Below are 13,369 nucleotides of genomic sequence, written 5' to 3' on the forward strand. Positions count from 1 at the left end.
TCAACATCCCTGAGAATTTAAACTCGGCCAAATTCATCAACAACCATACCAACAATACCAACAACCATACCAATAACATCACTAATCAATACAAAACACATCCTAACATTAGTAACCTTCCTTTCAACATAATTCATCAACATTCAATTCAACTACGAATTTTCAAGCCGATATCGACACTTACATATCCACTACTAATTCAAGATCATTCAAATGCAATTCAAAAGCATTTCATACAATTCTACAAATTATTCAACAATCCCGCCAAAACTATAATTCACCCGAAATCTCCAACCTTCGACACAACATTCACAACACATTTTTCATCTTCCAATTTCATCAACAACAACCACAATTTGCACCTTAACAATTCCATTCCCATAATTACATAAGACCATAATAAAATCACACAATTTTCCTACAACAACTTACAACTAATTTTCATGTCAATCTTGAACCATTATTCTTCCATTTACATCACAAGGCCACAACAACATAATTAACATACTAAACAAATTCAATTCATCTTCCTTCACAAAAGACACCACACGGCCACACCACACACACACAAGGCTCACACACCACACACAACATCTCCATATTTTTCATTAAATTCTACTCACTATAACAATATAAATTTTCCATAAGAAAATGGTAGAATCCTTACCTTTTCCAACTTTTCCCCTTGATAAAAAAGTACTTTCTTGCTTCTAAAATTGCATCACGTTGAAGAGGGTTCCGGGCTTAGTAGGAATTCAAAAGAGATGAATTTTGAACCAAAGATTTGAGCTCCAACAAATTTTTTTTCTTCTCTTCTTGTTCGGCCGAGAGGCCCCTTTTGCTTGCTCTTTTTTTTTTTTTTTTTTTGATCTTGAATGTTCTAGAGTGGAACAAATGGTCCCTCTTCTATCTATTATACATGGGTTTAAATCATTTATGGGCTTGGGCCTTTTTTTCTACCTCATGGCCGGCCAACCTTGGATTGGGCCTCCCTTTCCTCTTTTTTTTTTTTTTTTTTTTTTTTTTTTTATTCTTCCAAGCCCAATTAGTTATGGATCCTATTTTGTAATTCCCGAAATAAATTTTCAAAGTTCCCAATTTTGCCCTTGGCCTTGCTTCATATTTCCACATCAACATTTCATGAACAACACATATATGTATTAAATAAAATCAAAATATGACCTTATTTCTTACAAGTCAAAATTATTTCGAATTTTCCGAATATGCGAAAATACGGGATATAACATTAGTAATACAGGTATTAGTTATGCAGGTATTAGGTATTAACTATGGGGGTATTCGTTATGCGCGTAGTAATTATTCCATCTTCTACCCCGCTTAAAATTATACACAAATTCTCATAACTTATACATGTATTAGTTATGCAGGTTTCTAAATTGCAAACCAAACATCGTATTAATTTTATACATGAATAACTTACTTCCTAACTAGTTACAAAACATATTACTCCATTCGGATCAAAAAGAGTGTCACTTAGCCATTTGCACATCCCTTAAAAAAATACTAACTCCTAAGTAAAAATAGGTAATTTAACTAAATTACTCCTACTTAAATAGATATTGAGATTTTGATCACTTAACATTTAATAAAGACAATTTTGTAAGAATAAAGTTAATTATTTTTTAATTTGATAAATAAACACTTTTTTTTAACAAAAAAAATGAATACTCTTTTTGAACAGGAGGAATCCGGAGGGAATCTAACTTTTACAAAAATTAATACACTCCCCGACTGAATTGCTCATTTATGGGTAAAGTTGAAACCAGTGTTTTAAAAGGCGTTTTTGGGGCGAGCCCCGGGGCGGGGCGTACCAAAAATGCCTCGGGGCAATGGGTCGGGGCGAAAGTCCCAAAAGGCGTACGCCCGGCAATTTGGGGCGTACGCCCAACAATTTGGGGCGTACGCCCAGGCGTTTGGGGCGAGTTTTTTTTTTGTTGGGGCGTAAGCCCAAGCGTTTGAGGCGAGTTTTGTTTTGTTGGGGCGTAAGCCCAGAAAACTTCTTCAAACTAAAACGAAATTTGTTAAATAAGTCCTTAGTATAATGCCCAAATTCTCAAAAGTCAACATGTAATTACTCAAATATTTTAAAAAAGAACTGAAACATTAAATTTAAAAGTCAAGACCTTTTTTTATTGCTAGAATGTCTAATATATGTTCTTTTCCAATTATTTATCTTGTCTTCTACTATCTCAAAAAAGTAACGAGCAGTCACTTATACTTGTAAGTACGTATAATAGATTGTTCTAATTAGTTTTTTTTGTGGGGGTGGAGTATGTATATGTGTGTGTGTGTGTGTGTGTATATATATATATATATATATATATATATATATATATATATATATATCACTTATTTATTGTTTTCTTCAATTTTTTACGTTATTTAACCTATTTAAAAGTATTTATTATAATTATATCATTTTATAAAATACTAAAAATTAAAGTTTCATGAGACTTACGCCTCGCTGAGGCAGACATAAAACGCCTCGCCTTACGCCCTCGCCTTTTAAAACACTGGTTGAAACCGATAATATGAGGCCACGACGGTCCTGTGAATTGCACGATGCAACGGTTGAAATCGAGGAATATGTTGACACAAAAAACCAGAAATAGCTTTTGACAATCCGCGGTCATAAAAATTTCGTTATTTCTTTTTGAAGCTACAATAATTGTGAGCCATGCATTATAAAGGCCCTTTTGAGAAAAGGAGTTTTCGACGTGTTCCTTCTACGGCATTACTACTTTAGGGTATTGTATACTTTACACAAGTGACTTCGTATCAAACTTGGAATGACAAGCACTGGTGCCTAGTAACAAGAATGAAAACTCTTGAAAATTTTGGTAGGCGGAATCCAGTCTTCAAGCAAAAGTGGGTCACCTCTCGTAATGAATATTTCTCGTAATGATTATTCTTAAGCTTCCTTTCTTTGGGAGTAGAAGCTTTTTGTAGTAAGTATATATACCCCTTTGTCCCAATATATTTATATTTTTAAACTGTCCATATCATCTTTTATATTTAAAAATAATTTAATATTAAAATTCTCAATTTAATCTTAATGAGATAATTTATAATCACACAAATATTTATATTTATTTTAAACCACATATCTCGAAAGTTATTTTTTTTTATTTTTAATTTCCATATATCCAACCAAATACCGTCACATAAATATTTGGGACCAAGGGAATATATGCATCCTTTCAAAAAGTAGAACATCTTAGGGGTCGTTTGATTTAAGGTATAAGCTGGGATATCCCAGCACTAATTTTTATACCATGTTTGGTATAAGGTATAAATTAGTGCTGGGATAAATTTATACCTTGTACCAAACATGGTATAAAAATTAGCGTTGCGATATCCCTGCTTATACCTTCTTAACCCACTTATACTGGAATTATTTTATACCATCTTTTAGATGGTATAAAATAATCCCAATAGATGGGATAAATTAGTCCCGGGATTATAATTCCGGGACTAATGAGTCAATCTACCAAACGACCCCTTACTATCGTCCTTTTCTGTACTAGTACAAAGAAAGAGATAAAAACTCAAGCAACTTAGAGCCCATTTGGATTAGCTGAAAAAAGTGATTTTTAAGCATAAGTGCTTAAAGTACTTTTTAAGTGCTGAAAGTTATTTTATAAATAAACAGTTATGTGTTTGGATAAAAGTATTTAAAGTGTTTTTAGAAGTAAGGGTATTATTGGAATTAACAGAAAATATAAGGATAAAAGGGTAAAGTTGTTGGTCAAACCAAAATGGATTTTAAGCAAAAAAAAAAAAAAAAAAAAAGTTGGGGTTGAGCAACTTCTTAGTTTTGGCTTAGTTTAAGCACTTTTTAACTTAATTTAAGTTGTTTTCTATTTTTACCAAACACCCAAATGAGTTAAAAATGACTTATAAGCTGGTTTGACCAACTCATAAGCTGTTTTTTTGATTTTTTAGGTGTTTGGCAAACCAACTTATAAGCTAAAAAAGTGCTCAGAATTAGCTAAAAAAAATAAGTTGGGAAAAAAAATAAGTTGAGGTAGCCCAACTTATTTTTTTTGATTTATAAGCTGTTTTTTTGTCAAACCAACTTATAAGCCACTTTTTTTAAGCTAAACCAAACGGGCTCTTAAGCCTTATTTGCAAAAGTATACTTCTCTTATATCATTTCCAGAAGAAACAGTATGCCAAAGTATTTGTTCTCATACTGCAACTAGCTAGGTTACATATGGATTACATTCATGTATTACGTATTTAAATTTCGAATGGAATATATCTTCTGACTTCGCGCAATAGTGAAGAATAAAATCATCTCCTTTTACCTTTTTTTTTCTTTTACAAAATACAGAGTTAGCATGTGCATGTGCATATGTAAACACTTTTAATATTTAAGTAACCATGGAGGCACGTCGCTTAATTAATTTTTCTTTATGCCTTTAAGCTCCTTATTCTTGATAATTCCACTCTTATCTTGGTTATAGGACTCATAGTAAAGACACCAACTAAAACGTGTATTTTTGTGTTTTCCAGTTAATCAAGTTCTTAATACTCCCTCCATTCCAGTATAATTGAAACTTTTAGGGTGTGGCACACCCCTTAAGAAATCTAATTAATAGCATTAATGAAATGATTATTTGACTAAATTATCCTATGTCTTTCCCCAAACTTTTCTTAAAGATTGAAATAGAAAGTGTTGGGAATAAGAAAAAACTATTGAAAAGAAGGGTAACTTTGAAAAAAATTAATTAATAACCTCTTGGACTTTGAACAATTCATTTATTTTGGACCAAAGAAAAAGCCTAAAAATTCACTTATTAGGAATGGAGGGAGTATATTTGAATATAGTCGGTGGAAATGGAACACTAAGGGTGAGACCTAGTAGTTAATGATGCGGATTGAGAACTACTCCCTCCGTTCACTTTTACTTGTCCATTATTCCATAAATAGATTTTCACTTTTACTTGTTCACTTTCTCATATCAAGAGAAAAATAATTTATTTTTCCAGTTTTTCCCTTAGCATTAATTACTCATTCCAAATTATTTTCCAAATCCAATGCAATTATACATCAATTAATATGGTATTATGGTAAAATATGCACTTCATTTATTATTTCTTAAGAAGTGTGTAAAGTCCGTAATGGACAAGTAAAAGTGAACGAAGGGGGTATAATATCTTAACTAGGTTCAAATCCCAATAAAGACAAAAAAAATATGGCTCTGTATATGGTTTCTTTCCATCTGTTTTCCCACTAATTTTCTCTTTTAGGCAAAATTCTTCTCTAAGGGGATAGTCTAATAAGGTAACAAAAAGTAGCATGGCACATAGTTAACAAAGAGTTGTGGTGGTCCAACTAGCTAGTATGATTAGAGGCGAATTCAAAATTTGAAATTTATAAATTCTTATGAAGACATCAAGTTAATATACAATAATAGTTGAGTTCACATTCAAATATTTATGCACATTCAATGGGTGTGTGTATAAATATATATGTGTGTGTGTTTAGTATGGACAAAAACTAAGTGTGAACTGATAAGTGATACTCCCTCTCCCAATTTTTGTTAAGGGGTTTGGACTTTGGAGTACTCGGTCAAAACATTTATTTTGACTATAAATTTGAGTATATATTTTTAAAATGAAATTTACATATATAAAAACTGCATGAAAAATTTGTAAGTCAACATAGAAAAGGATTCAAAATATTTTTAAAAAAAGCTTGAGAAAGTTATAGCAGAAGAAACAACTACAGATCCGCCCTGGGTATGACACATAGTTATCGGTAGTGATGAGGCCATTGTATTTCAAAAATTATATTGTAACATTATAATCCGTATTGTGTCCTCTTGATCACTGTCCATTTAGGATGAACAAGATATATGCAAAGTTGTGGCAGTACTATCATATTATTGCAAAAATGGACCACCTTTGAATCTTGACTTTTTCCACCGGCTTCCTGTATGTATATATACCACGAAAAACCTTTTGCATGAGCATGGTATATACATAGCACCTTTCAAAGAGGATTTTTATATATATATATATATATATATATATATATATATATATATATATATATATATATCAAAATATGCAACGCCAAGCTGCCTACATGAAGAGAAGCCTCTTCAATCAGGTCTTATTATTGTTTATTTTCTTCTAATGTAACATATATTTAGAGATGCTTTTATACATACTTACTTCGTAAATTGAAACTCTAAGCTATATGGTGTATGTGTGTAGGAATACCTAGATGAACAATTTAATGAGCTTGAAGAACTGCAAGATGATGATAACCCTAACTTCGTGGAGGAAGTTGTTAACCTATTCTTCACGGATTCAGTTAGATTGATCCGTAATATTGAGCTTGCTCTGTAAGTGATACTACAAATATCATTTTATTTGACAATACTACAAATTAAACACCTTTTTTGTAATACTACAAACTAAACACCATTTTCTCCTATATAAGAAGTGGGAGTGTAGCTGCTGAAGCACACACCACTTCGTTGACATCCCTGCTTAGCAGGGGCATTTTTGGTATTCAATACTATTGCGTGACTATTTTGCTGAAACAGTGGGCCCACACTTCAATTTGTCATTTTACACGTCTTATTGCATTTTAAACTTGAAGGCTACCATATCATGTGGGCCCTCTTAAAACTTCACACCATAATTTTATATTCAGCAAAAGGCTAGCAACCTGTTCTTGCCCGTTAATCTAAACTTTGCCTCAAATTTTGTAAATTCTTTTTCGTTTTGTGGTGCAGTATTTTAAAATTTTCACATGGGCCACTTAATTTCTCTAGCCAATTAGGATATTGTTCAGGATACATTTTAAACAACATAATGATAAAGTTGTTATATCTAAATTGAGTACAATAATTAAAATAATCGAAAATATTAATAGTGTAAAATTGTTCTATCCAATGTAAAACAACTCAAATTCGCATCACTTCTAATATATTTTTGAGGGAAAATAAAATAACTTTTAGTATTAGTAGATGGGAAAAAATTGGATTGCAAGCTGGATTAACAAATCTGAAATTGCTTCAATAATTTTTGTGTACATAATTATAAATAATGTGTCTCTGTTTGTAGATCATTGTTATGTTTGAAATAACTTTTTCACTTAAAAAAAATCTCTATCCTTTTTACCTATAAAGTTTTTACAGATTAAATGAACAAAACAATTGAGATATCACCATAGTAGCAAAATAGAATGTACAAACTAAGATATGCGCGGGCAACATCCCGCTGGTATTCCTTAGAAGTAGGGGTTCCTTGTGTTTCTTTCCTTAGTCATGTTGAATATTTGTTTGAATGTTTTTCAAAAATTGAGTATGCAAACTTTTAGTGATTGAATTTATGAAAAGTGCTTGTTTGATCTGTTTCACGAAAAAGGTTAACTTCCTTTTAATCAAAACTCAAAATCTCTAACACCAGCTTTTGAAAGATATGAAAGTTTTCACAAAAAAATAATACACTAGTATAAGTAGTAACTTCTCTTCTTCTTCTTCTTCTTCTTCTTTTTTTTTTTTTTTTTTTTTTGCAGAAAAAAAGAAACACTAACACACATTTTTCTTGCGCATTTCTTGAATACTTCAAACAACCGCCATGCTAGATTTTGCCAACCTCATACTATAGTTTTTCTTAATAAAAGTTTGGTCTACTTTAATGTTTTTTTTGTCTTCCATAGTTTTAGAAACATTGTCTTAATTTTCAACGATGAGAAAAAGATATAGACAAAAGACAGTACTCATTTCTTGACAAGTAAAACAATTTGTTTGTAGCCGTTGTTCAGTTTAGGGGAAAAGGTAAATTAGGAGGGCCTTAATAATCATAATTAAACAAAATAAATTCATTCATAATCACATATTATACAGTTATTTATTTAGTGTAATCACCCGATTCGAATGATTTTTTACCATTATATGGCATGCAGGGCAAATGGACCTTACGATTTTGGCAGGCTGAATGATATGATGCACCAATTCAAGGGTAGCAGCTCAAGGTACAATTAAAACAACTTTATGGAATACATTATAATAAATCATTTATTGGCAACCCATTAAATTTTCTCAATTCTCATTTTCTTCACCTCAAACTTTGAAGACTTTAATTTGAACCATCTTTTCTGTCCCCCAATATTTATTTCGAGCATTTTATTATTTTCACTATTATATGGTGTTACTTATTGAACTGAAATTATATAATCTTTTAACTTCCAATATAGTAAGTTTAAAGGTGATTTTTATATCTTTCACATCTCTTTGGGATAATTGCTTGAAGATGCTTTATCAAATATGTTGAAAATATAAAATAATAATGTGTAAATGTTGCAATAGTTATTGTAGGTATGAATGAAATTTTAAATTGTGAAACCCCCAGAAATTGTAAATTCAAGGGAATTTCTGTCTCATCCAGATGGTGAAGATGAGTATTTTCCAAAATGTAAAATGTGTTTTATCCTTTTTTAAAGCTCTAAGCTGATTTTTTTCAATTATATTGTCTCTAAACAACTTCTTTTTCTTTTTACTCCTAAACGTTCTTGCTTCCCTTTATCTTTTTGCTTATGTATTGACCAAAAAGTTTTTGTTGGCTTTCTAAGTATCTCTTAAATCGTTTTAAGTTCTCCTAAATGTTCATTACTTACAACGGTCAACTAAATTAAATTAATAAATAGCAAACTACGTTATTTTTATTTAAGAAAAATAATTTTTTTGATGTTAAAGTTGCTCTTTTCTTTTTCTTTCATCTTAATTATTAAGTTTTTCTCCTTTTAAGTTATTATTATTCTCAATTTGCTGACTACCTCCATTTCATTTTATATAACGCTATTCTTTACACCATTTCATTTCATATAACGCTATTCTTTACACCATGTCATTTTATATAACATATTTTCAGACTTCAGTCCGTTCTATTTTATATAAAACTATGTTGTTTACTAATCCGTTTAAAAAATAATACTCTATTTTTATATTTAAACCTAATTTAATTCTGCTTCTTATATTATCTTTAATTACAACATACGTAATTACATAAATATTACTTATGATATATTTAAAAATATAAATTTAAAAATTATATTTTAAAATTTTATGCCGCTGCATAAATTAAAACGCAGGAAATAGTTCATAACACGTGCACTCGAAAGAAACCCACTTTGGGGTATTTTTAAGGAAAAACATGCTTTCCTTGTTTATGAGACATATTTTGTGGCGGAAAATCATTTAGGGTCTGTTTGGAAAGCCACCTGGTAATTAGAATTGGTGTAATTACTACCCTAGTAATTACATAGCCTAGTAATTACGCAGTATTGTAATTACAATTTACAATACTGCGTAATTACAAAGTCCTTATTACGCAATATTGTAATTACCTTTAATTACTACCCTAGTAATTACGTACTATTGTAAGTTCATTTTTTGTCGGTTTCTGCATACTTCATTTTACCAGACTTTAATCATGAATATATGTCCCTTTCAAAGTCCTTATTTCCACTATCCCAAAATTCCCTTTTTCCTTTTGTATGTTAACACATATTCCACAGCTCTTCCACGTTTATTAAAGGTTACTTGTCTGCAAATACCATTATTCACGTCTTATGGCTCATAAATTCCAAAAAGTTCTTTTTTCTTTTCATTGTGATACTTTCATTCGGCATTATCCTTGAGAATAAGAAGATAACACATTTTTGTGGTTGAAAATCTATTCAAGTTTATAAATTCATCTAAACCTATTTATTTCACAATGACTATGTTCGTGTTCTAAATCAAGCTCTATTGATTTTTTATAATGATTACGTGTTTAAACTTAATTTCACTTGTCTTTAAAATTATAGCTTCTTCTTTGTTTTTTCCTATAAATACGGGCATTTTTTGAGTTGAGTGATTTAAGAGTTGGAGGCATCGGTTTGAAGTTTAGGCAGTAGCACCTCCATCATTTCCCCTTATTTTACAAGAGTTTAAATCTTATATACGAATGTTATAGAAAATATGCACACAATTAAATCTCATATACAGATAATTCCATAAAAAGGATAAACAACTTACTAAAACATGTTAATTACTCAAATCATGTTAGAAAAGATAATTTGGTAAAAATAAATATAAATAAGTTCCTAACACAAATTAGATTACTCTAGTTGTATATATAACTTAAATCAATTTTACAAAGTGAAGCACAATTCTCTAATGGTACAATTTTTGCCGTAGTATCGGTGCCAAAAGAGTGAAAAGAGAGTGCTCTCAATTTCAGGAGTATTGCAGTGAAAGAAATATCGAAGGGTAAACCTCTTGTCTCTTTTTTTTTTTTTCCACCATTTATTTTCTTATTTTCTCTCTTTTCCCTTCGTATCTCTCTCTGTCTCACTCGCAATGGATATCACATTGGACATTGATTATGTGCAATGACAAATGTAAGATTTAAAGTTAGTGGATTCTGATTCTGCTCTTTATATATGTGCTTCTTTTTCACATATACATGATCCGAGTTAAAGGCGGTCTAAATCTAACCCTCACCATGTGAAACATATTTCAGGTGCAAGAGGGCATTCCAAGGGGTGAAGCAAGAATATGCCACTCTCAAAATTAAGCTTGATGCTTATTTTCAGGTTTCACCCTCTATATATCTCTTATCAATGCAATTATATGGTACTTTTAGTTATATGGCTTCTTAATTTTTAAACATTTTTACCTATAGATGGCAAGAGAAGCCTCTTGAATGAATCCTGATCAATGGCAGTATCAGAGTTGACAAGATAAGCCCCATGTCTTCCATCAAAGTAGCTCACATGTATCTGAGTGAATCATAGACCAAGTCTTGTTACTATCAAATAAAACCATGCAGGACATTACAAAATGTCAGCTGGGAGCATTGTATACTTATAAAACCTGTTGCTGCTGCTTATTAATGAAAATCTTATGTTTATCTGCAAGGTCCTTTATCAGAGTAAATAGTTGTACTTTAATTTCCACATAAGATACTCTCAAATTTATTAGTACACAATTCAAGAAATATAACTTGAGTCATGCGGAGGCGTGTTCAAGATTTTAACAAGATAGGTGCACGATTGAAGAGGTAGATCCAGAATTTACATTTGACATGTTCAACCTTAAGGTTCCTACCATGAAAGTATTACACTTTTGGAATCTATATGTTGAGTTTTTTTAATTTTAATGATTTATCATGAATACTTGGATCTATACTCCGTATCGAAAATTCATTTACAAAATCAAATGACATTTCATAAGCAGTACCATTTCTAACGAGTCCGGAGCCTAAAGGGAATGATTTTTTGACAAAAAAAAACAAAGGGGGTTGCCCTTTCCACGATAAACCAAAAGGGTTTATCGTGGAGCACCCTACCTTATACCCCAAAAATTTTACTTTATCAGATTTTGATATTAAAAAAAAATATATTATAAGTAAAACGTAGACCAGTCCACGTTTTACAAAAATTATATTTTGTAAAACGTGGAATGGTCTATGTTTTAAAAAATTATATTTACCAGCCAACGTTTTGCAAAATATAATTTTTGTAAAACGTTTGCTATTCCACGTTTTACAAAATCTACTTTTGCCTGACTAGTTTTTTTTTTTTTTTTTTTTTAAAAAGAAATTTAGTGAAGTTTTTTTTTTTTTTTTAACTCAAACATACGCCACAGTCATATAATAATTAACTCAAACAAATATTCTAACTCAAACAAAGTCATACAATAATTAAAAAAGTGTGAAATAATATGTGAACATACAAAAAATGTTAAATAAACGTCACACATTATCTGAATAATAAATGTTAAATTAAATATGTAATTAAACACCACAAGACATATTATATATTTATTACAATAAAGACAACAACATATTCTTGAAATATTACATAAGGAAATAACGATCGTATAACTTGGGAAAAAACATAAAAACCAACAAGTAACAACAACTACTGATTTCTGTTGGGGCAGCGATTCTTGTTATGACATGTTTGCCTGCACGTACTACACTTCCTAGCCATGCGAGCATGAGCTATATCCATTTCATTCCTCCTTTTAGCTAGTTATACTCCGCGCTCCTGAAGTTCGCTCGTATTCAGTGTTTGCAATTAAACTGAAGGAAGAAGGTGGCCAATATGCCTCATCACCCAACGGCGAAAAGTTTTCCACTGTACGTTTGTTTGTAATACTTGCAACTGTAGTACTTGCTAACATAGGTCTTTGGTTGAATGCCGCGGATATCACAAAATTTAATGGCATGTGAACATGGCATATGATAGTTTCTCCACTTCCCACACAAACACTTTTTCCCTTCGGCAGAGACTTTATGTATATTTCCGCCCTTACCTTTATGAGCAAATGTCTGAATCTCAAAGACCCCATCAGCTGTATTGTATTGCTGCATATCAGTGTGCTTTAGGGACCTCTCCTAGTATTCATCGAACTTCTTTTCAACAGCGAGCGACTAAGGCTTTTTATCCGCAATCAACAAAGTAGCAAGGGAGTCACGCCCCAAAACCCACCCTAGACGTGACCAACATCCGAAGTCATGAACAACATCGGAAGAACCTAAACAGTACAATAATAATGCTTGAACCCGCCAGGTTCAACATTCGCCTCCAACAGTTTTATAAAATAAAGGTAAACAAATCATGCATATATGAACTAAATCAGCGGAAGTCTTTAATATCATAAAAGTTAATCAAAACGTGACAAACGCCCAAGAGTTAAACAAAACTCAACAACTACCCACAAGAATGTATACTATGGAGCTTTTAGGATAAAGAGGTAATAGTTTGACTCATCGGGACGCAGCCCAAAAACTAATAAAAAATGAACAACATAATAGGGTGTCCCACGAATGAACGTGTGGGCTCACCAAATCAGCAGCAACAGCAAGTCCTTTCTAAGCGCCTGAAGTATCAAGAACCTGCTCTCCTCCGTTACCTAACATACCATAAAAAAAACAATGGTATGCCTGAGTACTTCGTACTCAGTGAGTGCCTCGGGGACAATAAGTAATATAAAAATAAAATATAATAATACATAAAGAAATCAGTTCTGAAGATAGTATAAAAACTGTCATTCCACTTTATGATTCTTAATATCATTTGTTACACAGTTTATAAAGCCATTTCAAAATCCCGGTTTCAATTATGCTTTAAATCGATCAGGCATAAATAGCAGTTCCATAATAAAGATGGATATCACAATCGCCCATATAGGCCCAACTCAATATCAACAACACTGCGTAATACACCGGAATATGGATTCACGGTGGCTACTCTTCCTCCCGAATAGCAAGGCACACTGCGCAATACACCGGAATATGGATTCACGGTGGCTACTCTTCCTCCCGAATAGCAA

The 13,369-nt window shown here is 31.6% G+C and overlaps 1 protein-coding gene across 2 annotated transcripts; it reads left to right on the forward strand.

Moving 5' to 3' along the window:
- Positions 1 to 6,056: 6,056 nt before the first annotated feature.
- LOC132638362 (pseudo histidine-containing phosphotransfer protein 2-like) lies at positions 6,057 to 10,947 on the forward strand. 2 transcript variants are annotated; one of them, XM_060355277.1, is made up of 6 exons: positions 6,057 to 6,141; positions 6,249 to 6,379; positions 7,951 to 8,019; positions 10,226 to 10,297; positions 10,551 to 10,623; positions 10,713 to 10,947. In XM_060355277.1, the coding sequence occupies exons 1-6, from the start codon at positions 6,097 to 6,099 to the stop codon at positions 10,731 to 10,733; spliced, it is 411 nt and encodes a 136-aa protein (XP_060211260.1). In that variant the 5' UTR covers positions 6,057 to 6,096; the 3' UTR covers positions 10,734 to 10,947. The 2 variants fall into 2 exon arrangements, with proteins under 2 accessions (XP_060211260.1, XP_060211261.1); XM_060355278.1 differs by lacking the exon at positions 10,226 to 10,297.
- Positions 10,948 to 13,369: the final 2,422 nt, after the last annotated feature.

This window comes from Lycium barbarum, chromosome 4, assembly GCF_019175385.1.
Source record: "Lycium barbarum isolate Lr01 chromosome 4, ASM1917538v2, whole genome shotgun sequence".
In the NCBI taxonomy this organism is placed as follows: domain Eukaryota; kingdom Viridiplantae; phylum Streptophyta; class Magnoliopsida; order Solanales; family Solanaceae; genus Lycium; species Lycium barbarum.

Bases quoted from the DNA above. Each gene is read 5' to 3' on its own strand.
- LOC132638362 (XM_060355277.1), top strand. From the start codon at position 6,097: ATGCAACGCCAAGCTGCCTACATGAAGAGAAGCCTCTTCAATCAG. The intron at 8,020-10,225 runs GTACAATTAAAA...TTTTTGCCGTAG, and splicing joins TTCAAGGGTAGCAGCTCAAG to TATCGGTGCCAAAAGAGTGA. The intron at 10,624-10,712 runs GTTTCACCCTCT...TTTTACCTATAG, and splicing joins AGCTTGATGCTTATTTTCAG to ATGGCAAGAGAAGCCTCTTG.